We start from the raw sequence: 26,905 nt of genomic DNA on the forward strand, positions 1-26,905 counted from the left end.
AGAAATACAAAGTGAGGATTGTCTCTGTTTGATCTATACCCCATCCTAATTTGGGTTCAGCATTATCTGGTACTTGTGTCCTGGAATGTCCTCCTGCTGGGGCCTGGTTCACAGAGGCTAGGACTGATATTGGCAATGGGAAGATACATCCTGTGGGCTCCGGCTAAGGCGCTGAGTAGAGTGGGGTCTCAGCTGTCTCCTGAGTATCCCACAGCAGTTTCCACGCTTCCATCCATGGCGGTGCAGAGACCTTTTTGGTATCAGTGAGAAGTTTACTTTAGAAAGAACACAGGGTCCGGGACAACTTTAATTTTTGCCAGCTCAGCAGTGGAGCAGTTCAGGGTGGCTTCGACCTCCACACCAAATTTCCATGCCTCTGTGTCCAGAGCTGGCTTGCCCTTGCAGTACCTTTCTTCTTTCTACTCTTTGAGGGGGTTGCTGTTTTTTTTTTTTTGTTTTTGTTTTGTTTTTAAGGTGGGGTCTCACATTGTCCAGGTTGGCTTTGAACTTGCTTTCTAGCTGGGTTGCCTCTTGCTTCTACCTCCTACGTCCTCCTGAGAATACAGGCTTGGGTCATTGCACCCGGCTTTTGCTTCTCCTACTTTTGAACTTCTTGTGCAATTGACGATGCTGGAACTATAGCTATGCTGCCCAGGACAGGGCGCCTCACTTCTCTTTTGGTCTCTTCCTCCACAGACATGGAGTGCTTTTGGTCCCACAGCTGATACAAAGGCTGTGGCCACCCTCCTCCTGGGCTACCGAAACTCCCACCTTAGACAGACAGCTGGTAGAAAGGACAGAGGGAACAGGCAGAATCAGGTAGGTATTCGTGTTTATTGTGGGCTGGCAATAGCAAGGCTCTGCAGGCGGCATCATTCCTCGTCGTGCATTTTCTGCTGAAAAGGCAATAAGAGGCGTGAGGGCGAGGGCAAGATGGTCTGAAAGGAATCCCTAGAGATTTCGGTAGCTTTTAGAAGACACCCTTGGAAAGATAGGGGTATCTCAGGGTTAAACTGAAGTCTTAGGACAGGGTTGTGTGTGGTTTAGAATACAGACCTAGGGCTGCTGTGAGTGCGAGAGTGGGTTCTCAGGTTTAGGTGTCTGTGGGACCCTCAAGTTTCCATTTTCCCTATTCTCTAGACATCTAAATGCATGCAGGATATACATATAGCTGTGCAGAGCATCATGCATGCAGGGACATCCTGGTGAGAGCAATCTCAGGGGAACCCACCTTGGCACCAATGTCACGGCTCTTGGCCCGCAGCTTGTTGACCTGGGACTCGGCGATGTCTGCCCTCTCCTCTGCCTCATCCAGTTCGTGCTGCACCTTGCGGAACTTGGACAGGTTGGTGTTGGCCTGCTCCTCCTGTGGGCAGGCAAATGGGATGGAAGGGTGGGGTGAGAACCACGGACTCCCAGATTCTCATGGTCCCTGTTCCTGAACCACTCCTCACCCAGCTCCTGCAACAACCCTCCCAGGGATGTCCTGTATTGTACCCTCCTCAAACTGGTTCTGTGCTGAAGATCCTTCACGGGCACCTACTGCCCGCAATGAACCAGCCCATGCTGCCTGGTGTACCTGCTCAGAATTCAGATTCACTACATCTATTCCAGCTATGCCTCAGATAGATGCCTTGGGGGATTTCTTCACAGCAGGGCTCACCCACACAGCACGCACCATTTCTGCCCAGCTAGATCTCTTCTCTTTTGCTCTGTGTCTAACTGGTTCCCTTCCAGTCCCAGTTCCAACTCTTGGTCTTCTCCTGTCCTCAGCGGCACCTGCCCCTGTTCTGTCCCTGTTTTTCGCTTGGCCTGATATATGTGGGCTCTAAGCAACGAGTGGACAGACACAGGGCTCATACAGCACTGGGTTTTGAACTTGGGGTACCAGATACAGTCTGATTATACTAGACATGCAGGAGAACTGCCTGGCCTGAAGGCTAGAGCAGAACCCTGTCTAGGCCCCACCATGGCAGATACTGGCTCTCACTAGTAGGTGTGTTGATAAAAGAGGGAGAGAAAACTATCAACTCACCGCCTCCTCAGCCTGGCGCTTGTACGCCTTCACTTTCAGCTGCAGCTTGTCGACCAGGTCCTGCAGCCGCATCAGGTTCTTCTTGTCCTCCTCTGTCTGAAGGTGGATGGGAGGGAAAAGCCAGTTTTGGGAGAGAGGAGCAAGTGCAATCATCATTTCCTCCTCCCTCGTTCCCTTCTCCCCAGGCCTCAGCTGCTTCTCCCTCCAGTGGCTGTCAAGGGGTGCTGTCTCTCTTTGTACATCAAGGAGGATTTTAGTCGGGGACCCACAAATTAATGAGTGTTGGGGTGCTGTGAGTGGAGGGAGGTTCTCAGAGCCACAGGGAACTACTTAATGTGGACATATGGAGGGAGAGGGTCTGCTGGCCTCCATCTGGTGGATAGAGGTCGCCTTGCAGCAACATGAGCAATTCCGGCCAATGGTTCTAAGGTGACCGAAAAAGGAGTAGTAAAGAAAGCAGAAGAAAAGCTGGTGTTGTTGTTGTCTAGATTTTTCTAATTAACAAGTCAGAATTTGGGCAGCAAGGCCAGTGGCTCTGATGACCCTTAGTTAGTCCTGTCTCCATGTCATTTGATGCTCTAGGAGGCCCCTGTACTTTTGTCCCTGTGCCTCTTGTATCCACTTTTTAAATGGACCCATTTACCCATCTCCTTAACATTCTCTTCCCAGAAACCGAGACCAGCAAGTCACTGGCCAATGTCAGCTGTGCAACTGGAGTTCTCGACACTCTGAGAGGGTGCTCTAAGGCCTTGGCTTCCCTTAGCTGTCCCACCAGTTCTACAGGGGATCTGTTTTCTCCCATGAACTGACTCTTGTTCCTCAAGTGCCATATGGCATTTCTTTGTGTCTGGCTGGCAGAGGGTAGAACAATTTTTTGGACTATTCTGAAACATTCATTGTAGTGCTTTGAAATAAAAAAAAAACCCTGAGAAAATGTTGCGTGAAATAGTTTGGGAAAACAGGGGTCTCTGTTCATGCAGAAATCCCTGGGTTCAAGCTGAACTGCCTCCAGAAACCGTCCGAGAAACTGCAGAGAGCCCTAGAGGTGCTGGTGAGAAGTGGTGCCTGGCCTTAATGAGGGATGGCTCAGCCCAGAAGGGCCCTGTTTGAGCCCAGAAGTGGGCTAGAAAAGCCATTGCTCTGTCCTGATGTGCTCTCCCGACCTGGTAGGTGAGCTCCTTGATGCGCCGCTCGCTCTTCCTCACGCCCTTCACCGACTCTGCATTGCGCTTCTGCTCTGCCTCCAGTTCATTCTCCAGCTCCCGAACCCGGGCCTCCAGCTTCTGCAGCTGCTTCTTGCCACCCTTGAGAGCGATCTGCTCGGCTTCGTCCAGCCGGTGCTGCAGGTCCTTGATGGTCTGTTCCATGTTCTTCTTCATGCGCTCCAGGTGGGCGCTGGTGTCCTGCTCCTTCTTCAGCTCCTCCGCCATCATGGCGGCCTGTGCACGGGAGGAGGGGGCACGTGGTCTGTTCAGGTCCTCGTGGGCTCACTGAGCAGGCTGGGGAGATGCTGGCCTGGAGTGGGTAGGCAGGGCAGAGGACTCACGTCTGTGATGGCCTTCTTGGCCTTCTCCTCCGCGTTCCTACACTCCTGCACTGCCTCTTCCACCTCAGTCTGGAGCTGGGTCAGGTCTGACTCCATCTTCTTCTTCTGGTTGATGAGGCTGGTGTTCTAGAAATGAATAGAGAAAACTATGAGATACATCTTTATCGCTTGGTTCCATAGTTTTTTCAGAGAAAACTAGAAGGTGTCATCGGAAGAAGAGGTGGGAGAGGAGGAGGCCACAGCAGCAGCAGCCGTCCGTCTAAGGCTGGGGAGATGGCTCAGTCAGTGAAGTACCTGCCACACAAACACGACCTAAGTTCAGACCCCAGAAGCCACGGGAAAGCTGATGTGGCAGTGGCGCACATCTGTAAACCCAGTGCCGGGAGGTTAGAGGCAGATGAAGCTCATCAACCGGTCCAGCCAGTTGGTGAGCTCCACACTCAGGTCTCCCTTCTCTCAAGAGAGAAGAAGAAGAAGATGCCCAGGGATAACCTTTGACTTCTACACACATGCACACTTATATACACATGTGCCGTGACCATACATGTGCATACTACACAAATAAAAGTTAAACAAGCTTAGCTTTCAGAATATTCCTTACTTTTCCTTTCCTCATGAGAATGAATATGGTCCAGGAAATTACTCAGCTCTGAAGAAAGGCTCCAGACTCCAAGGTCTGGAGTGTCACCCTTTAGTAATACATGTTTGTGTATGGAACAGGGTAGTGCTCCAGAGGAAATGAAAAGATTTTAAGGAACAATAACTAGAAATGATTATAATTAGAGGAACTTGACGAAAGGAGAGAGAGGGTACAGTCAGGGGATGGTGTCACTTACACACATGCTAATTATGGAACAAAATCACACAAAGCACCGCAACAATGTGGCACACTCGCTCTGAGTAGAACCAGATACAGTGGAAGTGTATAAAGTGGCGTCCTCTGCAGTTTACCTGGCAAGAAGATGTAGTCACGGTTCTTAAAATGTCCCAGTGTGTGTGTGTGTGTGTGTGTGTGTGTGTGTGTGTGTGTGTGTGTGCACATGTGAGTCCAGGTGCCCTCAGAGGCCAAAACTTCAGATCTTCTGGGGTCAGAGTTATAGGACATTGTGGGACACCTGACTTGGGTGCTGGGGACCAAATTTAGGTCTTGCAAAAGAGCGGTAAACACACTTAACTGCTGAGCTATCTCTCCAGCCCCAGTTACATCTATAAACTCCCAAGCTCCTATCTTTACAAATCAAGCTGGAGGCTGCCCTCTAGGCCAAGACTATCAGATGACAAAATGGAGTCCATGGTGCCCAGATTTGTGACTTGGTCATGGCATACTTAGCTTCTGAGTCTATTTCTCTTTCTCAAGATAACAGTTCTCCCAGCTGCTACCAAGAGATGAGAGTGGACCCAAGAAGTTAGATACGTTGCAATCCTGCTTGACTTGTTCTAAAATTGTCCTGTGTTCCGACACTCAGTGGGTTTCTGCACAGGGCACCCCCTCACCTGGGAGTGCAGCAGCTGCACCCGCTCACTGGTCTCAATCAGCTCCTGCTCCGCCAGCTTCCGAGACCGCTCTGTCTGCTCCACCACAGCCCGCAACTCCTCCAGCTCGGCCTGCAGCAGGTTGTTGCGCCGCTCCACGATGGCAATGTTCTCCTTCAGGTCGTCGTTGGCATGGACGGCATCGTCCAGCTGGAGCTGGGTGTCCTATGGGGAGAGTATGATGGGAAAGGGCCTAGATCGTATGCCATCAAAACCTTCCAGTTTGGGTCTGGCACACCCATCCCATCCAAACAGCCTCTTGTCAATAGGAAGGTAAATACCCATTTTATTGTTTATTCTATAGTCCTGAGGCTCTGGTCCAGGAGGTAGGTGGCTCCTACATTCTCGTATTTGTTAACCCAGTTATTCCCTTCCTTTACTATCTCCCATTCAAGTGTTAACCAGGCCCAGCCCTGCTTAGCTTCCAAGATCAGACAAGATTGGAATAAAATGTTTCGGTTGTAGACCTTTTCGCATCTTTCTGGGCACTACACTCACTCTGACTCACCACCTTCTGAGAGCCCTGGCTTCTGTTACCTTCAAGTGGGCCTGGGCATTCTTCAGGTGCTTCTGGGCCTCTGAGGCTATTCTATTGGCCTGACTGAGCTGGATCTCCATCTCGTTGAGGTCGCCCTCCATCTTCTTCTTCACCCGCAGGGCCTCGTTGCGGCTGCGCGTCTCTGCATCTAGGGAGGTCTGCAGGGAGTCCACCACCCGCAGGTGGTTGCGCTTGGCCTGCTCCATCTCCTCATCCTTCTCGGCCAGTTTCCGTTCGATATCTGCCTTGATCTGGTTGAACTCAAGCTGGGCGCGGAGAATCTTGCCCTCCTCGTGCTCCAGGGAGGCCTGGAAAGGGAAGAGGAGTTGGAGATGGGTAATCAGGGCTGAATTAGGTTGGGTGTTGGAGATGAGAGAATAACAGACTTTAACCAGGACTGTGACCAAGAAAGGAACTGTGGCGATAGGCCCTGTACCCAGACTGCTGTGAGAGAGGGAATACTGGACCCTTAGAGCATCCTGACTCCTAGACTGTCCTCTGAAAAGGAAAGAATCTGACTTCTCAGTCACCAGACCTTTGGGACTAACACAGCAGGAGTCCTGACCCGCCAAAATAAAACCATAGAAAAGGTTGAAGTTTCTATAGCCCTGTGGCTTCGTAGACAAGCACAGTTACAATGGCTAATATATAACAAATCCTTGAATGTGCTATCTTGCTCCATCTTCATAATAATTATACACACAGTCTTATGAGGTGTATATATCAATTCCACCTTACCAATGAGGACAGCAAGACACACAGACAGTCTCACACCAGGGTTCAAACCCAGGTCATTTGGCTCTGGAGCCTGAGTTCCTCCCCAGCCGTTTGAGCTGTCATTATGATGGCCAGATTCCAACTGGGAAGCAAACCTTCTGCCCTAAAATCAGACCGTGGCATTGTCCAGTGTGAAGACCTTAGCTTTGGAGGCGGTTATGGTTACTGGGTACGTGATCTTCTACTAAGAACGGGAGCCAAGAGAGGTTTCTCTTTGGATCAGGGTGTCCTGTAAGGCAGGACACAATGGGACAGCCTGGAGGGTGCAGGGAGAGTCAGCCCTTTACCTCAGCCTCCTCCAGGGCCGACTGCAGCTCCATCTTCTCCACCTCCAGCTGCTTGCGGACCTTCTCCAGCTCATGCACGTTCTTCCCCCCTTCTCCCAGCTGTTCAGTCAGATCTGAGATCTCCTCTGAGGATCAGAGGACCAGAAAGATCAATATTGGAGGGCTGTGCAATCACCCTTGGTCCTCCCCTGCCCTTGTGGCCCTTCCCGCCCCTCGGTCACACACCCTGGAGGTTCTTGTTCTCCCTCTTGAAGGTCTCCAGGTGCTCCAGGGACTCCTCATAGGCATTCTTGAGCTTGAAGAGCTCTGTGCTCAGGGAGCGCGCCTCCTTCTGGGACGACTCCAGTTCTGACTGGGACTCCTCATACTTCTGCTTCCACTCTGCCAGGATCTGCAGGGCAGGGGCACACTGTCCAGAGCTGCCCCAGGCCCTTCCCCTGCCTCCAAGGAGAATGCGCTGGCCTTGAGCTGGCACTGCCCCCACCAGCCCCGTGCATGCTGCCTGCCTTGTCGAAGTTCCTCTGCTTCTTGTCCAGGGCTGCGGCGGCAGCATTGGAGCGTTCCACGTCCACCATGAGGTCCTCGATCTCATTCTGCAGTCTGTGCTTGGTCTTCTCCAGGGAGGAGCACTTGGCATTGACGGCCTCCACTGCCTCCTCTGCATCCTGAAGCCTCTGGGCCAGCTTCTTCCTGCCCAGGGGAATGTATGTGACTGTACTTGGGGCAGCAAGGCCTTGACATGATCCCCTTCTTCCCAGTGTTGATGAGAAAAACCCAGTTTCTCCCCAGTGCTCCCTGAGATCCTCGAACCCCAGTCTAGAGGAGGTGAGACTGTTGGTGCCCAGGACAGAGTCTTCTAGCATAGGCTGCTCAGGCTCCCCCCCCGCCCCCCGCCACAGCAAACTGGGTGGCAGTGCCCCCCCCCCCAGGTTAAGTTCCCCCCAGGCTGAATGACGATAGGTCCTCTGACCAACAAGCTTTTTGCTCGTCTTATACGTGAGTGTCAGGTATAACCCGGGCCAAAAGCTCACCCGTCAAAGGAAATACATCAGGGATGTTCCGGTGTGCAGGACTCAGGCTTTCTCTCAGATGCCCCTGCTGTTCACCCGTCCTCCCCATTCCTCTATCCTCCCGCTCCAGAGCCCTTTTCTGTGTCTACTCTGCCTGTCTTCACAGCAGATGCCCCGCCCCTTTCTCTTTGCAAATCTGGGTGGTAGTCACAGAGGACTCACTAGTCACAGAGGACTCACTTGGCTTCCTCCAGCTCCTCCGTCCTCTGGATGGCGTCCGTCTCATACTTGGTCCTCCACTGGGCCACCTCTGAGTTGGCCTTGGACAGGACACGCTGTAACTCAGCCTTGGCCTCCATTTCCTCCTCATACTGTTCCCGCAGCAGGTCACAGTCATGCCGGGCTGACTGCAGGGCGTGGGCCAGGGCGTTCTTGGCCTGGGAAGAGGTGGGCATCAAGGAGGTGAGAGCAAACCCAGCCTCCCTATCCTCTGGTTCTTATGTCTATTCGTGTCGGTCAAGGCCCAGACTCACACAAATAAAATGGATTCTCAACATCCTTGAGTGATTTTCATATGCCTACCTCTCTTCCTTATGAATAAGGAGTCATTAAATGACCTAGAAGGGTCATTTGGTAGGGAGATAGGGGAATAGACTATCTCTGGCTTCCAGGAGCATTTCTGCAGTTAATGTCATGACCAGGGATGCCATCCAGCCTGCCCCGCTACCCTCACCTGGGCCTCACCTTGCCTTCCTCCTCCAGCTGCCTTTTGAGGTCCTCCATCTGCTGGGTATAGGAAAGTTTCCCTCGGGTCAGCTGGGAAATCAGCGCCTCCTTTTCTTCCAGTTGCCTAGCCAACTCTCCTGAAGGTGGAATGACAGGGACATGGGTCACGGAACGGGGAAACCAAAGCCCCACCAAGGTCAGGCGAAGAGACGGTCAGGGGCACCCACCATTCTCCGTCTGCAGTTTGGCTCGCTGTGTGGTGAAGTCATTGAGGGAGCGCTGGGATTCTTCCAGCTTTACTCGGTATTCGTTGGCCTGATCTTCCAGTGTCCGCGACACTTTCTCCAGGTTTGCCTACAGGTCGTGAGGAGCAGATGAAAGGTGAGTGTGGGAAGGGCTAGGACTGGCAGGGAAGGGGAGTTGTGTGAACCCAGACCAGGGGAAGGAAGGGAGATGGAGGGAGCACAGAGGATGGGCAGGAGGGTGACATTGTCAGTCTGGAGGGCACATGAATTAAGGAAAGATTAGTAGAAAAATGTAGGCGAAGGCTATGGAGAGGTAGGGCAGACAGGAGGCAAAGGCCAATGGGGAACAAAGGGAATAAGAATGACAAGAGATGGCAGAGAGGACAGGAAGGCACAGCTGTAAGGGAGAGGAGGGGGGCGGCTGAGAGGGCCCACCTTGGCCTTGATGATCTGCTCCATGTTGGAGGTGACATCGTCCAGCTCCAGCTTGAACTCGCTCTTCTCCTTCTCCAGCTTCTGCTTCACACGCTGCAGGTTGTCGATCTGCTCCCCCAGCTCGGCCACGCTGTCCGCGTGCTTCTTGCGCAGGGCCGCAGCTGTGGCCTCGTGCTGCAGGGTGGCCTCCTCCAGGTCCCTCCGCATCTTCTGGAACTCGGCCTCACGCTTCTTGTTCATCTCTATCTGCACAGACGTGGCCCCACCGGCCTCCTCCAGCCGCTCACTGATCTCCTCCAGCTCGCGGGTCAGGTCTGAGCGCAGCTTCTCCACCTTGGCCCTGGCTGTGCGCTCGGCCTCCAGCTCCTCCTCCAGCTCTTCGATGCGTGCCTAGTCAGGGACACAGAGGTTCAGACCGGCTTCCTGGACCCCTCCACTGAGGGCCTCCTGATGTCCCTCACCCCAGAGCTCTGAAAGACTCACAGGTACTAGGTCTCTAGCACTGGTTTTCAGCCATTGGGTACAGTGGGCAATGCCTGGGGACATTTTTAATCATGTGGACTTGGTGGAGGATGCTATGGCAGCTGTAAGTAGAATCAAGGGGTGCTGCTAAACACCCGAACTTGAACTGTCTATCATTAGGAATTCAGCTGATGCCAAAGTCTTGAGAATTTCCTAAAACCATCCCAGACTCATCTTGAGAATCTGCAGCCTAAGTGCTGAGCATCTGGGCTTGGAGGGGGATCCTGAGACCCCATGAGATTATGAACCTCAAAGAAACCACAGTTTCACCCGACTCTGCTCCACTAACCGTAATGCATGAAAGTAAGTGTTCATGTCTTTATAAACATTTGCAGCAAGCTTTCTCCGGTGCAAATACTGTTGTGGTTATCTGAGTTAACCATGAAGCCTAATCAAATGCATTCCTCGCTCTTCGTGGATTCCTTAGTTATGCTCACGCCTGAGTTCTAGCCTGGCTGCTGCTCCCCAAGCCAGCCATGTGCCCGCAAGGTGCCCTCTTCTCTATACCCCCACCTCATTGTTGTAGCCTTGTCTTGGTCTTGGCTAGAATCGGAGAGTGCCCCACTTATCATTTTGGACTTTGTCTCTGTAGGGAAGATCTGGGGGGTCCCATTTTTTGATGTAATGGACAACTTTAATGGACCACAGAGTGACTCCTGGGGTGGGAAAGAGGGGATCTCCACTTCTACTCTCAAGATGGCGAAGCTGGGACTTGACGCTCAGTGCCTACACTAAAGGGGAGATGCTGTAGCCCAGAGCCAAGACCTAGTGAGGATAACAACATTGCTATCTTCAAGAGGCCAAAGATCCCGGGGATGGCTCAGTATTCTGGCTAACCCAAGAGGATGGGAGAACAAACCATTCATGAATGTGGATAAGCCTTCATTTACAGCCTTACTGCCATAGTACAGTGAGAAGACTATCGACTATAATGGAGGATAGGTGACTTACTCCAGGATGCCTGTGGGTGCTAGGCTGTGGTAGAGGTTGAGGTTAGTACCCAAGGACTGTGAACGAAGCAGCTTATGGGAGGGGGCTCTGTGAGGGCTTGCCTCACCCCTGTGCAGAGGGGGAGCCGAGAGGATCAGAGGAGCCCTCAACAGGCAGAGTGCATCTTGGGAAAAAGAAGCCCTATTTCTAGGTATGATTCTTCCCCAAACAGCTTTCCAAGAAGATGACATATTCTTTCTCAGTTGTGGGAAGGCTGGGGTTTCTGTTTTGAAGAATGCTTGGGTCTTGGGCTGCCTGGAATCCCAGATGTTGTCTAGAACCTTAAACAGCCTTCCCAGCCTCCAGGCTCTGACTCCGTTTGGCCACACTGGGAAGAAGGTCACCTGGTTTTCCTTCAGTTTCTTCTGCAGCTGAAGAGCCAACGCCTGCTCATCCTCAATTTTACTGTTCTGCTGGTTGATGTCGAACTCTTTCCTGGAGAGGAACGGACATGGGACTGGTGATTTTTCTTTCACTGGGCCTGTTTCTTTTTATTGCTTTATGCCAGAACCCGGTCCTGGCCCTGACAGTGAAGGGGAGCAGCCTGGTGGCTCTCCCTTCCACTGTGACCAAGGCAACCAAACCAGTGGAAATACAGCTCTCTGTACCATGGTTACCAGGCCAGATTCCCTCATCAGTCCCTCCTGCCCACCACAGGTCATACTTCTTGAGTTTTTCTTCCAGCTGAAGTTTGTCATTCTCCAGGTCCATGATGCTCTCTTGGGTCAGCTTCAGGTCACCTTCCAGCTTCCGCTTGGCTCGCTCCAGGTCCATGCGCACCTTCTTCTCCTGCTCCAGGGATCCCTCCAGCTGGCGGAGAGAATAAAATGAATAAATGCTGGAGAGGCCGAAATCCACAGTGTATGTCTTAAAATTGAAGTCTGGTGGGGTTGATCCTCAAGCCTGCATGGAAATCCTGAAAACACAAAGGACTCAGAGATGCCTGACGAGGAACCACAGACAACGGGAAAGCCCTGAGGCTAGAGACGTTAGATGCCGAGGGAAGAACTCCTCACCTATGGGTACCAACTACAAAGTCTTGATCTGAGAGAAGGAAAACTTGGTTCTTGCTACTTACGTCATCCACCTGCTGCTCCAGCTTGACTTTAGACTTGGTCAGAGTGTTGACCTTGTCTTCCTCAGCCTGCAGGTCATCCAGGGCCTGCTGGTGGGCCTCTTGCAGAGCTTTCTTCTCCTTGGTCAGCTTGGCAATGATCTCATCCAATCCAGCCATCTCCTCTGTCAGGTTTTTCACCTGCCAAACAAATAAAAAATCCCACATTCCCCTTAAGTCAAAGGGCACCCACTGGGGACAGCTAGAAGAACCTCCAGGCTACAGCAATATGGTTTGGAACTACTGTGAGGTTTCCTAACTACTGTGGTTTGGAACCAGAGGAAGCTGGCCTCACCTTGTTCTCTGTTGCATGCTTCTCCTTCTCCACCTTGGCCAGTGTCAGCTCCAGGTCATCAATGTCCTTCTTGAGCTCTGAGCACTCATCTTCCAGCTTGCGTTTCTTGGCAGTGAGCTCAGCATTCATCTCCTCCTCATCCTCCAGCCTCTCGGTCATTTCCTTCACCTTGGCCTCCAGCTGGATCTTGTTCTTGATCAGCTGGTCGCAGCGCTCCTCTGCATCATTGAGGTTGTCTTGCTCCTGGGGGAGGAGGGAGAGAAGAAGCTAATGATTAAAGAGAAGAAAGATGGCGGGTCTTTTAGAGGGTGAAGCTTCTGAATTCTCAGACTCTGGAGATGAGATGGACAATAATCCAAGAGACAGAGAGAGAGAGAGGGAAGAGAAAGTCGCGTGGCCTCATGTGACAAGATGGTGCACTCCTCGGTACGGAGAGGTGTGGGGTTGTGGGAAGTATGACCAAAGCGTGGGGTGGGGAAGTTAACTGGCTATGGGGCCTCACCGCCTGCACTTGCAGCTGCAGGTCATTCTTCTCCTGCAGCAGGGACACCATCTTCTCCTCCAGCTCCTTGCGGCGAGCCTCAGACTTCTCGAGTGAGTCTTTGACTCGCCCAAACTCCTCCTTCATGTTGGCCATCTCCTTCTCCGTCTCTGCGCTCTTCAGCAGGGGCTTGATCTTGAAGTAGAGCTTCATCCATGGCCAGTTCTTGACCCCCATGAAGGCCCGGATGTTCCACTGGATAACTAGCAGGGCATCCCTGACAAGGAAGTGCGGAATTAGGAAGAACGCTAGGAGGAAGTCTCCTCAGTCACGGTACCAGTTGCTTTGGCTTCCTCCACCTACTCAAGTTTGTAGATGCCAAGGACAAGGGGCATTGTAGCCTCACCCCCATGAGTCCTCCCAACCCAAGATCTCTACACTGAATGGGGATTCATGACCTGGTGATTTCAACAAAAGGAAGAGTTGTCTACTGTGCTCAATGTTTCATTTTCAGGAGACCTTCAAATAAGTTACAGATTATGCAACATTTTACATCTCAGAATGCCTGTAATATATATGTCATGAAACATAAAAGCAAAATAACGGCTTTGGGAACCCACCCCGTGAGCAGGAGATGGAGGTAGCGGTCTGCTCCTCCCTCTACCCTTCTCGAGCCTCTACCAGAAGCAGCCATTGCTGCTGTCCATCTTGGTTTCCATTTTTTTACTTAATTTTTTTTTCTGCGTATGGTAGTGCCCACATTTTTATCTCCATTCAGGAGGCAGAAGTGGGCAAACTGCTGTGGAGGCCAGCCTGCTCTACATAGTGAGTTCCAAACCAGCCCTGAGTGCATAGTGAAACATGGTCTCGATTTTTTAAAATTTGGGTTTTTTTTTTTAAAGATTTATTTATTTATTATGTATACAACATTCCTTCCATATATGCTTACATGCCGGAAGAGGGCGCTAGATCTCATTATAGATGGTTGTGAGCCACCATGTGGTTGCTGGGAATTGAACTCAGGATCTCTGAAAGAGCAGTCAATGTTCTTAACTTCTGAGCCATCTCTCCAGCCCGATTTTTTAAAATTTGTGTGTGTGCATGTGCTGTATATAGACACATGTGTGGGTATACATGCCTATGCTTGCCTAGAGGCTGGAGGAGGACATTAGGTGTCTCTGTCATTCTCTGCCTTATTCTCTTGAGACACTGCACCTGGGAGTCACCATTTTGGTTAGGCTGGTATCCAGCCAGCCTGAGTGATCCTCCTGTCTTTGCACCCCACACTGCTGGGGTCCCAGGTTTATGCAGCCACACCTGACTTTTCATGTGGCTGCTGAAGACGGAACCTAAGTGCTCTTGTTTGTACAGTAAACAGCTACTGTGCCATTTCCCCAGCTCCTCATTTCCTTCTTTAAAAAAACATTTCAACAACATACACAAGTAGCTTGAATCAGTGCATTTCTGAGCGGGATGGTGGCGACATACACTTTTAGTTCCAACACTTGCAAGGCAGAGGCAGGAGGATCTCTGTGACTCAAGACCAGCCTGGTCTACAGAGTGAGTTCCAGGACAGCCAGGGCAGCACAGAGAAACCTTGTCTCAAAAATCAAACAAGCAAGCAAGCAAACAAACAAAAAACAAAAAACAAAATAATGTATTTCTGTTTTTATTATTTCCGAGTTTTGTAAATAACTACTGTGTCATACTGAATGTCTGCTGTCTGACTTGCTTTTCTTCCCTTAGTGACTTAGGCTTTTAAGTTCACATATATTATCTACCATGTAATCGAAGTTTAGCCATTTTTGCTGTTTTATAGTATCTCACCAAGCGGCCAGAATACTACTCAGCCACCCTCCTTTAGAGCGAAGCTGAGATCGTCTCCAGGTTTCCACTCTTAAGATTAAGACCTCTATGAAAACTGGGGTTTTGTCTTATGGTGTACATGCGAAGGGGTTTCTCTGCGGTGTTGTATTCAGGAGTGGAATGGAGAAGTATGCGTTGATTAAAAAAAAAGTAAAGACATGAAGGCAAGAGGGGATGAGTTAGGAATAAAAGGGTCAGCAGGAGTGCTGGGGGAGGGGCAATGGGTGAATATGATCACAATGCATTGTATATATGTATGAATTTGTCAAAAGCTTAAAAAATTAAAAGTATCTGATAGTTCAACTTCAAAGAAAAGAATAGGGGGGCTGGAGAGATGGCTCAGCGGTTAGGAGCACTGACAGCTCTTCCAGAGGACCTGGGTTCAATTCCCAGCACTCACATGGCAGCTCACAGCTGTCTGAGAGTCCAGTCCCAGGGGATCTAACACCTTCACACCAATGCACATAAAAGTTAAATAAATCATTCAAAAAAAAAAAGAATCGGGCTGGTGAGATGGCTCAGCTGGCAGAGTCTTGCCGTCAAGGCTCATGGCCTGAGTTCAGGCCCTGGAACTGACCATTTGAAGCAGAGAACTGACCCCTGCAAATTGTCCTCTGACCTCTGTATGCACCGTGGCTCATGCACAGACACACATGCACACATACCACCTACACGGGCATACACACAATAAACACATAAATGTAACATATTTTTTATGAGAGAGAGAATAAGAGCTGGCGAGTGGGCTCAGCAGGTAAAAGCTGCAGTCCTGCAGACCTGAGTTTGACCCCTTGGACCCAAATGGTAGAAAGAGAGACCCAGGTCTGTGGATTGTCCCCTGACTTTCATAGATGTGACACAGCACCCCCATAAATAAATGGATCTAATTGAAAAACTACAAGCATTAAAAAGAGAATAAAATGGTTTTCAAAATCCTATACTAGTTTATACATCTACAGTTATTAGGTGAGACTTCTTAGTTAATCCAGTCTTTTGAAGTGTCATTGGAGCTTTTAAAACAATAGTTCAAAATGAAAGCTATTGGAGTAGATCTACTTGTTCAAATCCCTAGCAAGTGGCAGAGTAAAGATCTGAACCAGATCCTCTAACTGTTCGGCACTGCTGGCCTGCCTCTCATCTGACACCCCTCCCTCCACTCCTGCCTCACCTGCGTTCCACTATCTTCTTGAACTCAATGCGCATGAGCTGGCCTCGGGACTGGGCCTGGATTCTGGTGATGATGCGGCTCAGCCTCTCATCTCGCATCTCCTCCAGCGTCCCCAGCAGCCCCGCCTTGAAGAACACCTGTGGGCAAGTGGGTAGAACCAGCATGGGGCACAGCCTCAAGGGAGGGTGACCAGGGTAGAGGTGGGTGGAAGAGTGTTCAGTGAGCTTCCAGGTACCCACCACCTGCGCATTCTAGGTCTGACTGTAGGAATGCAACCGTCTCAGCTGCAGCACTCAGTATGGCTACCTGCTCTGCACCCATTCCGTGGAGGTCTAGGCTCACCTTGGTGTGACCGAACTTGTACTGGTTGTGGTCAATGTCCAGGGAGCCCAGCAGCTTCTCAGCCCCTTTCCTGCTATCAATGAATTGGCCCTCAGGGATGGCTGCTGGGTTCAGGATGCGGTACCTTGGGAGGGAAGTTCTCAGAGTTATTTGCGTTCTGGGTGGGTGTGGATCTGCTCTGCCTGCAGAATTCCAGGGCCATCATAGGCCCCCAGTTCCACCAAAACAGCCCACCCCTGGCTCCCTGAGCCCCGGGTATCCCTTACCCACCTCTGCCGGAAGTCCCCATAGAGAATTCGGTTGGGGAAGCCCTTCCTGCAGATGCGGATGCCCTCCAGCACGCCATTGCATCGCAGCTGGTGCATGACCAGAGGGTTGTCCATCACCCCTGGGGCAGCAGGGCAGAAAGGGATCAGTCTCTGGGTAAGTGGATGCCAGGCAGCCTCCCCTGACTAAAACTTTCCCCATGGCTCACCTGGTGCTTTCCGCTCATTGGGGATGATGCAGCGCACAAAATGAGGGTGGGTGGTCCTCAGGTTTGTCATCAGCTTGTTCAGATTTTCCTGGATATGCGTATAGTGGGGGGAATCAGGAACTTTACGTACCTCCCTTGGGCCCCTGAGCCCTGCGCTGCAGAGGCTCCATCACCAGGACCACCCAAAGGAAGCAGGGTGAGCTCCGTTTCATGTAGTGTTTAAATACCAAAAAATGGTCATGTAACTGACTTCTGCCCTTCCCACACACAGAGCATCAGGACAGAGGCCCGGGTTTACCCACTCCAGGTGTTCTGCGATCTCTGGGTCCTTCTTACCCGGTGAAGAGCAGACACTGTCTGGAAAGATGAACCTTTCTTCTTTCCTCCTTTGCCTTTCCCGCTGTCGCCTAACAACATGAGAAGGACCCATGAGCAAGAACCTAAAGACACATGCGCTCCTGGGCAAGGCAGAGCTCTGGTCCTCAGGGGTTGTGTGACTTGGGTAAACTATTTTCCGTGAGGGTGGGAGTAACTGCCTCCAGAAGCTAAGGAGAGCGCAGGCTAAGATAAGGCTGGAGTTCTGAAAACACCACTACCGCCCTGCCTTCCCCTCTCCTAACCCCGCCTTCATGCTCTTTCTGTTTTCAACTCTTTTCATCATCACCTGAGTCATTTCAAACCACACCTGTTCTTCGTTCTCTGGAGGCTCATCTGTACTACCCTCAGTGTGTACTAAAATCTTTCCACATTGCTCTGTGCTGGGCATCTGACAGAAATGTGTGTGCCACCTTTGCTGACCTCCAGCTACTCCCAGTCTTCAGGAGACAGACATGTATTCCAATACCCATGGCACAAGGTAGGGGAAGGTGCAGGCCAGTGCAGATGGGCTGGTGGGGCTTGGCTGCTGCCTCTGGACCCCACACCTGTGGGAATTCCATAGCCCATTGTAGGGGTTGTTCCCTTACCAGTGTCGGCAGAAGCGTAGGTAGAGAAGAGTGTGGCCATGAGCTTGAGGGACGACTTCTGGTACAAACCCACCACCGTCTCATTGAGGGGGTCCTTGTTCTTTTCCAGCCAGCCCATAATGTTGTAGTCCACAGTGCCAGCGTAGTGCACCAAAGAGAAGTGGGCTTCCTGCTTCCCCTTGACATTGCGAGGCTTCTGGAAGTTGTTAGACTTGCCCAGGTGGTTGTCATACAGCTTGGCCTTGAAGGTCATGTCTGAGGCCTTGGGGAACATGCACTCTTCCTCCAGGATGGACATGATGCCCATGGGCTGAGAGAGTAGAGTAAGGAGAGAAAGAATCCCCGATTACACTTCCAGCTTTCTGGAGTCCCACACTCTGAGAGGAAGACCCTACACACACGCATTGCCAATGAGGGTGCCTGGGCAGAGCCTCTTGGCCCAAAATAGGAAGATGTTGTTATTGTTATTATTATTGATATTATTATTATTATTATTATTTTGAGACAGGGTTTCTTTGTGTAGCCCTGGCTGTCCTGGAACTTACTCTGTAGACTAGGTTGGCCTTGAACTCACAGAAATCCTTCTTCTCTGCCTCCCAAGTGCTAAGATTACAGGCATGCACCACCACTGCTTGGCTGATAATATTCTTAATTAGCCTATTGCATCTGGAACTACCCCACATAATTTTTCCCCCAATATCAAAATAGGTATGCGTTCCTAATGACTCTCCTCGAGGTCTGCAGACTAGAAACAAGCTACTTTTCAGGCTAGGGAGAGATATGTGTCCACAGGCTACAGGGGCAACCAGATCCCGGTCAGTAGCAATTCAAAAGTTGGCGGGGGCGGGTGAGGGCGGAATCTAGATTCTGAAAACCCTTTTCTCCTTTAAAGAATGTATGTTTTGGCTTTCCTTGGGGCTAGAATTCTTTTGAATTCGATGAAGCTGGAAACTACTACTCTAGAAAGATACACATGCCTCTCTCATAGTTTAGGGAAGTCTGTGGTCTCTGGAAGATGAGAACCTTGGTCTAAAGTTCAAGCAATGACTCAGCTTGTGGGAAATTCCCATTTTTGGAGGTTAGTGACTGACGGCATGCAGGTCGGACACTGAGCTGTGGCCTGTAACAAAGAGCAAGGCACAGTGCAGGCAGTCACCGTGGCACGGGGAAGATGGGCTAGAAACTGATCATTTCTTAGCAAGCAGAAAGCACAAACATTTCCAGATTCTGTCTAGGATCCTTCCATGAATGATGTCTCTTATGTGACAGAAAAGGGTAAGGAGTCCCTGGGAGGTGACCATCTTATACTGGATAAAGAAAAGACACTTTCCTCAATGTCTGAGGAAAGAAGAAAACACTTGTGGGTGCCTGTGACCTTCACAATGGGTGAAACTGGGTCTGGGAAGCAGCTTGGGATTCTGGGGACTGTAGTTTTCTGAGGGTAGAGAAGATGGAACTACGACTTTGTCTGAATTGTCAGGGAAGAGAGCTCAGGAGCCCGGCACACCTTCTCGATGAGGTCGATGCAGGCCTGCAGGTCCATGCCGAAGTCGATGAACTCCCACTCGATGCCTTCCTTCTTGTACTCCTCCTGCTCCAGCACGAACATGTGGTGGTTGAAGAACTGCTGCAGCTTCTCGTTGGTGAAGTTGATGCACAGCTGCTCGAAGCTGTTGAACTGGAGGGTGTGACAGCCAGTCAGGCAGGCTGACTGAGGGTCTGAGTGGCCATGGGGTCAGCCTAGGGTTGTGTCTGCCCCACATGGAGCCCAGCACAGGTATAGCTGGTCCCCTCCCAGATCATGACAGGGAAGGGAGAGCCTCTCCTGAGGGCAGGGACAGGGATTGGCTCTGTCATTATATGCTCCCCACTGCCATCCTGGGCCTGGCCCACGGCTGGTCCTCCACACATGACCAAAGGAGTGAGTGAGTGGATGAGGGACAAGTGGCGTCCCAGGCAGGCCAGGGTTTCCAGACTCACATCAAAGATCTCAAAGCCGGCGATGTCCAGGACACCTATGAAGTACTGGCGTGGCTGTTTGGTCTCCAGGGTTGCGTTGATGCGAGTCACCATCCAGTTGAACATCTTCTCGTACACTGACTTGGCCAGCGCCCCGATGGAGTAGTACACCTGCTGGACACTCTGCCCCTTGGTGACATACTCGTTGCCCACTTTGACCCGAGGGTGGCACAGCCCCTTGAGCAGGTCAGCTGAGTTCAGCCCCATGAGGTAAGCGGACTTGTCGGCATCTGAATAAGGACAGTAGAAGAGATTTCAGTGCCTCCCTTCCTCGTCCCAATTAACTTCTGATCAGTGTGGTTGTGGGTCCACTTTCCAGGCCTTGTCCCACCACATCCTCCACTCCCTCTCTCTATCCCACAAACCTCCATTCCTCCAGCCTGCCTGGGACCTTACTGAAGGGCAGGCCCGGCAGCAGGGCCTGGCCCTGGGTGAAGACGTTGGCTACTGATCTCATACTGCTCCCAGGTTCCCCCTACTTTCTGTATGATAGTCCAAACGACTTTGTTGCCAACCTAATTCCTTAAGGCTTGTTGAATAAACCATTGGGCACAGCATGGAGGATTCAGCTCCTGGTGACTGTCCTCTGCATGTGAGGTCAATAAGTCTCTTCAGCCCATGCAGCACCTAGGGTTCCCTCAACACTGCACCTCCCCCACACCTTCTGTGCCGTCCGGCTCCGCCTGCTCCTCTCGCTGCTTCTGCTTGAACTTCATGTTCCCATAGTGCATGATGGCGCCAGTCAGCTTGTAGACACCAGCCTTCTCCTCTGCCGTGAAGCTCAACACGTCAAAGGCACTCTGGGACAGAGGAAGAGACATGGAGGTTGTGTGGAGGGTGATCCAGGAGCTCTCCAGAACCCCCAAAGGCATCTCCAGGCGCCTTGCTCACATCAGTGGCCAGAAGCTCCTCGGAGTCATCGATGGAGGCCACAGACACCTCTCCCTGAGATACAAAGGCGTAGTCGTAGGGGTTGTTGGTAACCAGCAGCATGTCTGTGCCAAGCAGGGAGGGTAAGGTGGGGATGGGGGAGAAGGAGGTAGAGAAGGGGAAGGAGGAGAGAATGGAGGAGAGTTGGAGGGAGATAGGGCAGGGAGGAGGTAGAGAAGAGGACAGTCATTGAGGGCCAATGAGAGAATACAAAAGAAATGAAAACACGCAAGAAAAAAATCCCCAAGGCCACAGTAAAAGGGAAGAAGAAGAATGACAGTGGGTCAAAGAGAAATGTGGAGAGGAGGAGGAAGTAAACAGGGAGGAGAGACAACAGGGCAGGCAAGAGAGGAAAGACAAAAGGAGGGGCAAGGCACTTGATAACGCATCCAGAGAGGTGCAGTCCAACAGGGAGGAGGAAGACAGGAGCAGAAGAAAGAGGAGCCAAGGGAGGAGCCCACGGGGAGGCCTCTGGGGAGGCCGTGGGCAATGGTCAGGTTGGCCTTACCCAGCAGCTCCGGCTTCTTGTTGGACAGGATCTGGTAGAAGATGTGGTAGTTTCTCTCAGCCTTTAGCTGGAAGATCACCCGGGACTTCTCCAGAAGGTCTGAGGAAAGGAGAGCGAGGAGGACAGGCAGTGAGAGGAGAGAGGCAAGTCAGCAATAGAGCGGATCAGAGCGAGAGGCTCCCACACCACGGTGAAGATCCCAGGGAAAGACTGGTTCAGGAAAGAATGCTAACACCGAAAGGCAGGCAGAGAGCTAGGCAGGGACAGAGGGAGTGAGGAGATGCCGCTGTATGGCGGCACGGGAGCGGGTGTGGCGGTACTCACAGGTCTCTATGTCGGCAGAGGCCAGCTTTCCGGTGGCTCCGAAGTGGATCCTGATGAACTTCCCCTGTGGGTAGACCAGACAGCGTGAAGGCGCTGGTCAGATATACAGACTCACATCTTGGACGTCAGCCCAACCAAGAATGCCCTGGATGATTCTAGAATGTAAATGGTCTATTTGATGTCGTCGTTTAGGATCAGCGAAACTAGAAGGCAGCTCATGCCCAGACACCAGTGAGAAGCTGGGCGGGAAACAGCAGCCAGGCTTGTTCTATGCCATAGCCCCTCTCTGTGGCTTTCACCTCATCCCATCCTGCCTGTGTTCTGGAAGGCAGCTGGTAGCACCCCTGTTTTCCAAGTGAAGGGCTTGGGGCTCAAGGAGGTTGGTGACTTGCTCAGCATGTAGAAATTCAGGCCTTGAGGCCCAGGGTGTGGGGGAAAAGTGAAGAAATGTTGAAAATGTTCATAAGAGATTTCAAATATGACCCAAATCTACTCTGCCACACCTCTGGAGAGTTTGGGTCTCTTTCCTGGGTTCCCAGAACCAAGGAGCCAGAATGGGTCAGTAGGGTGTGTGTGTGTGTGTGTGTGTGTGCATGTGTATGTGCATGTGTGTGCGTGTGTGTGCATGTATATGTGCGTGTGTGTGTGCATACACATGTACTTAATGATATTCAAAACCCAGGTGTTATATAATCAACCAAATATGTTGACTGTTGACAAAATAGAACTGCCATCATTTTCTTGACAAGTTCGGGTGAGATAATTTGGTAGTGGTTCAGGATCACTCACGAATCTGGAGGAGTTGTCGTTCCTGACAGTCTTGGCATTGCCGAAGGCTTCCAGGGCGGGGTTAGCCTGGATAATCTGGTCCTCCAGGGTGCCCTGTGAAAGGATCAGAAGTTTGGGGGATTCATCTTCCATTCACTTCTAGATAGTTTTGAATGGCCGGATGCCTACACTGCTCCTCCGGAGTAGGACTGGATGGATGATGAGTCTTCAGGCCACACGTGTGTCCTGCCAGGCGGACCTTCCGCACTAATCCCACAAGCCCTCCTCGCCACCCTGCAGTTCCTCTGTGGAGCCTGTGGCCCATGCTCACCTTGTTTGCGCTGGGATTGTCCTTCTTGCGGTCCCCTATGGCTGCAATGCTAGCAAAGTACTGGATGACACGCTTTGTGTTCACAGTTTTCCCTGCTCCGGATTCTCCGCTTGAGGCAACAAGGGACAATTAGAACCCAGGAATTCCACTATTGTTCATACAGAGTTCTGCATGCCCTTGCTGTCCTAGCTCTGGCCACCAGAGTCCAGCATCATATAACATTTGCCTTCTAAGAAGAGAGCAGGTCCCATACCTTTGCATTATAGCCTGAAAGCACTCTTCCCCACCGGCACCCCGAGAATCATCTGGGTAAATCCACCCAAAACCCCTGTGGAAGATAAATGCTTGCTCACGTGATAAGGATGGATTGGTTCTCCCGATCTGGAAGAGAGAAGAGGAGAGACAATGGGTGGGGGCTAGGTGGGGGCTCGGGTGAGGGGGACACAGGCCAGGACACCAGGCTCACCTGTCAGCATGTACTGATAGGCGTTGTCAGAGATAGAGAAGATGTGGGGCGGGGCCTCGCTCCTCTTCTTGCCCCTGTAGGCAGCCACCACTTCAGCATTATACACTGGCAGCCACTTATAGGGGTTGACAGTGACGCAGAAGAGGCCTGAGTAGGTCTGAGCAGAAGACAAAGATGGTGTGTAGTTGATAAGGGGAGTCTAGGCCTGGCGGGGGGGGGGAGGAGTAGTCAGAGGTGTCCCTGGCCACATCAGCTGGGCGAGCGGACACTGTGCAGGCCTCTGCCGTGTGTGGCAGCCACTCACGTAGATCATCCAGGCTGCATAGCGCTCCTTGAGGTTGTACAGCACGGCCGGCTCGTGCAGGAAGGTCAGCATGGCCATGTCTTCAATCTTGTCGAACTTGGGCGGGTTCTGCTGCAGCACTTGGTCCTCTTTTATGGTCACCGTCTGGAGAAGGAGAGTGGGTGATGGGATGGGCGATCCACTTTCCCGTGGGCTCTTGTTGGATCTTCCTCTTCCCAGGACACAGCTCTGACTTGCTATCATTCCCCTAGTTCTGAGGGGACAAGGGTCCCAGCTTCCTGCTCTTAACTCCACTAGGACTCAGGCCCCAGGTGGTTTCCTGCCCATGTCCTAAAGATATTCTAGGGTTTCTTTCTCTTGCCAACCCCATCCCTATCCAGTGACCATCTCTGTTTTAAATATATAAAGGCAAAGCTGGGGACTAGCGGCTGTAGAATCGGGGTCCACTTGTCATGTGTGACTCTTGGGCTGTCTCCTGGACACAGTTCTCAAGGGCACCGCGGCTCGAGGAGAACCTTCCCCCTATGGGAAAGCAGCACACCCCAACTCTGGACTCCTCATCAGTCACAGTTGGGGCTCAGTTGCTATCAGTTTCCTATGCCCTGATGCCAATAGCATCTGGCAATAGAGATCCAAGTGTTTTTACAGTGGAAGTGGATGTGCCTTCATAGTGGCCAGAGTGGGCTGAACCAAGACGGATTAGAAACCTTTGTGGGTTGTAGCTATCGATCCACACATCCTTGTGAAGCAAACCTGTGAGGCACACAGCCCTGAGCCCTGCTGGTGACAGGGTGAGAGTCTCATGGGTAGACTGAGCACCCAGGGAAAGGGGGCATTTAGGTGCGTTAGGATTTAGCTCTGAGTTCAAAATTTCTGCTCTTTCTGCTCATCTGGGCCTGCATCTGCTCTTGGCTTAGGGGAAGGAAATTGGAGAAAGGGGATTCTTGGGGGGAAACTGAGGCACAGACAGGAGGGATGCAACTGCCAGAACAGAGGTCTGTCTTTAATGTCGTTCTTGGGTCCTTAATCTACAGCCCTCCCTGCGGAGGAAGACAGCATCCATCCTTTCTGGGTTACCCTGAGATGCACCTGCTTAGGTTCCCCTGAGAAGGTTCTGATCCTGGGCTTCTCAAGGGAACATACCTTGGCATTCCCACCTTCTTCTCAGGCTCTTTAGATCCCACTAGAGATGGCTCCACCCTGACCCCTCTCCCAAAGCTGCCCCACCTCACCCCTGTCTTGCCAATAGTGCACATACCTTGCCATTCTCAGTTTCGGCAGTGACTTTGCCCCCCTCCCGGGACACTATCTTGGCTTTGACATACTCCTCCTTGTCATCAGGCACAAAGCATTCTGTGCGGATGTCAAAGGGCCGAGTCTGGGCCTCTAGGCGTTCCTTCTCTGATTTGCGAAGGTACTGGGCCGCTGCCCCAAAGTCAGCCATCTGGGCATCCGTCATCTTGTCTCCTTATGGGGGAGATGGGAGGGACCTGTCATTCCTGGTGCGGGCCAGGCTTCTGTGTAGCCTCATCTTCCCTACCCCACCCCTGCACTGCCTCTTCTGTACCAGTTCCTAAGGATCTGCCACCACTGCCCCATGTAAAGCGCCTGCCTCCCCAACCTGTCTGCCTTGTCTGTGAAGTCCTCTGCAAGAGGTCTGTATGGGGTAGGAGTGGCTAAAGTTTGTTAAGGGAGGGTGCTGGGTTGCAGGGGCTGGGGGAGAGAGGTCTGGTAGCCTGGCTTCTGGAAGAATCATGACCCGCTGTCTGCAGGGAAAACTTGGGGGCATTCTCACCTGGCTAATCTTTTCACAGATAATCCTGAAGAATTTGAACCACAGCTGGGATGAGGCTCCACAGAGCTGCAGCCGGACAGAAAGAATAGGCAGGGTGGATGGAGAACAGCAGATGTCGGCGGGCAGGCGGAGAGTCCGACCCAGAGATCCTGACTAGGCTAGAACAAGCCAAGATAGGGAGTGAGGCAGATAAGAAAGGACGCGGCGTGGTTGAGGCTGTGACTCACTGGTAGACTGCTTACCTAACATGTGTGAACCCTGGGTTTAATTCCCAGCACTGTGACATAGAAAGAAAGGAAGGATAAACATGAGAAGGGGGCAAAGGGAGTGAGAAATGGGTGGGAAAGGGAGAACACACAAGAAGGAAAGGCAGAGAGACAGCAGAGAAGCACCATCAAGGCAAATCTTGCTGAAGACCAGGAGGCAAGACAAGACCAAGATAAGGAAAGCAGGCCCAGAAGGGAGAATGATGTCCGGTCATCTGATGCTTCCTGTGGAACCCCTGCCAGGGAGACCTTCCCAGACTGATGGAAAGGCCATCCTAGCAGATAGATCTCCGGGGAAGGCGGCTTCCTTCTAGCTGGGGACAGTCTGGTGTGGCTGGAGAGCCCCCCACTCTAAACTCCCTCTTACCTGGGCTGCAGAAATCTCTGTCTGAGGGCTCTCGAGGCTCCAGTTCCTTTATATCCCATTTCGCGTGCCTGCTGCCTAAATTTGGAGTCCATCTGGAGGACCCTCCCTCCCACTCTCTCCTGGCTCCTCCTCCTTTGATCCCTTGGCTCTGGAGGTGACAGGAGGACAGCAGGGCCCCAAGGTTTGCCCATGAAAGGTCTGCTGCCCTAGCCCCTCGAGCTCCAGGGCCTTTTTTTAGTCCGTGGGCACATTCCTCCTCCCCAAAGGGCCGATGGGCAGAGGAGGGGAGACCCAGACTGTCGCACCTCCCCACGCACATGGCCCTTACCTCAGTTATTTTTAAGCTGAAGGGTGAACTGAGCACACTGGGTAAGGGTCACCTTCTCTCATGGGCCTAGTATTTATCCGCTACCTTCAGCTCACAGGCTTCCTCCCCTCGCCTTCCACCCTGGCTTTCTGCACAGCTCCAGGCTGAGGGGCTTCGCCCACTCTCTCACACCCGGAGTTCCACAGCGCTAGATCCCAGGGGTCAGAGTCAAAATGTTCAGGGAGGGCATCTTGTTCAGGTGCAAGACTCAGTTTCCCTTTGTTAGTCAAAGAACTCTCTCTCTCTTTCCTCCTCCCTCCCCCCCCCTCCTTCTCCCACTCCTTCCCTCTTCCTCTCTCTCTCTCCCTCTCCTTACTCTGTCCAGATGCTATCTATGGTCTCTGTTGCCCATGTCTCTAGACAGATACCCTCTAAAGGCCTTGCTCCTTCGGTTTGGGACACATATGGAGTCTTCATCCTGTTCTTGCTTCTCCCATCTCTTTAAACCATGGGAGGGACTTACCCCATTCTGCCTTGGGCATTTACATACAAACTTGCAGACTAGTAAACTTCACATACAGAACTGAATGGCTGCACATCCATGCCCATTTTCAGACACACACACACACACACACACACACACACACACACACACACACACACACACCCCTTTTACACTTTAACCCAGTTAAGCTTGCAGATTTTCTTTCTTGCTTCTACACATACTGATGCATAGATCTGCACCCCCATGTTTGGACACACAGGTTTTTACTCTCCTTCAACCCTCCACTCTTGATGGGACATGGGATGGTGGAAAGGCCAGAGGTGTTAATCCTGGGGCTGACGGAGGAGGGGTGTAAGTGAGGGGTTGCTCCCTTCCGCCCCTCCAAGCTGCCAGAGGATGCAGGTGCTGCTTATGGCTGGCTGGGGCGCCTGGCAGGCCCAGAGATTTATACCCGTTGGCCCCAGGCTCCGAATTCCATGGGTGGGGGCTCTGCAGACTTTCCCCTTGCCAGGTAGAACTCTGGTACCCCTTTCTAGCCCTCCTGGGCCTTATGCTCACATGCCTTCTTTGGGGCACTCTCAAGCACTCAAACCCTAGAGATCCTCCCTGTCCTCTAGGGCTGCCATTTCTCAGAGGCCGTAGGTGTTAGGCCTTTAGCAGGCATT

The 26,905-nt window shown here is 51.8% G+C and overlaps 1 protein-coding gene across 3 annotated transcripts; it reads right to left on the bottom strand.

Annotated features, from left to right (window-relative positions):
- Window positions 1–815: 815 nt before the first annotated feature.
- Myh6 (myosin heavy chain 6) lies at window positions 816–25,530 on the bottom strand. 3 transcript variants are annotated; one of them, XM_087912029.1, is made up of 39 exons: window positions 25,429–25,530; window positions 24,796–24,953; window positions 24,259–24,467; window positions 23,001–23,144; window positions 22,697–22,853; window positions 22,584–22,611; window positions 22,231–22,339; window positions 21,921–22,013; window positions 21,132–21,195; window positions 20,808–20,906; window positions 20,261–20,364; window positions 20,031–20,169; window positions 19,331–19,599; window positions 18,858–19,028; window positions 17,351–17,660; window positions 16,722–16,792; window positions 16,386–16,473; window positions 16,181–16,298; window positions 15,911–16,034; window positions 15,569–15,705; window positions 12,556–12,811; window positions 12,054–12,296; window positions 11,723–11,899; window positions 11,309–11,454; window positions 10,989–11,079; window positions 9,133–9,522; window positions 8,680–8,806; window positions 8,471–8,589; window positions 7,967–8,163; window positions 7,223–7,406; window positions 6,942–7,107; window positions 6,717–6,841; window positions 5,652–5,960; window positions 5,076–5,279; window positions 3,582–3,707; window positions 3,199–3,474; window positions 2,036–2,131; window positions 1,232–1,366; window positions 816–893 (listed from the first exon to the last, which is right to left on the bottom strand). In XM_087912029.1, the coding sequence occupies exons 3-39, from the start codon at window positions 24,457–24,459 to the stop codon at window positions 873–875; spliced, it is 5,814 nt and encodes a 1,937-aa protein (XP_087768155.1). In that variant the 5' UTR covers window positions 24,460–24,467; window positions 24,796–24,953; window positions 25,429–25,530; the 3' UTR covers window positions 816–872. The 3 variants fall into 3 exon arrangements, with proteins under 3 accessions (XP_087768155.1, XP_087768153.1, XP_087768154.1); XM_087912027.1 differs by having other exon boundaries at window positions 816–896; XM_087912028.1 differs by lacking the exon at window positions 25,429–25,530 and adding an exon at window positions 25,038–25,062 and having other exon boundaries at window positions 816–896.
- Window positions 25,531–26,905: the final 1,375 nt, after the last annotated feature.

Source organism: Myodes glareolus, chromosome 12, assembly GCF_982192425.1.
Source record: "Myodes glareolus chromosome 12, mMyoGla1.1, whole genome shotgun sequence".
Classification (NCBI taxonomy): Eukaryota; Metazoa; Chordata; class Mammalia; order Rodentia; family Cricetidae; genus Myodes; species Myodes glareolus.

Coding starts and splice junctions, on each gene's coding strand:
- Myh6 (XM_087912027.1), bottom strand. CDS start 24,459: ATGACGGATGCCCAGATGGCTGACTTTGGGGCAGCGGCCCAGTACCTT. Junction 23,145..24,258: donor CCGAAACTGAGAATGGCAAG/GTATGTGCACTA, acceptor CTCCTTCTCCAG/ACGGTGACCATAAAAGAGGA. Junction 12,297..12,555: donor TGCAGCTGCAAGTGCAGGCG/GTGAGGCCCCAT, acceptor CTCCTCCCCCAG/GAGCAAGACAACCTCAATGA.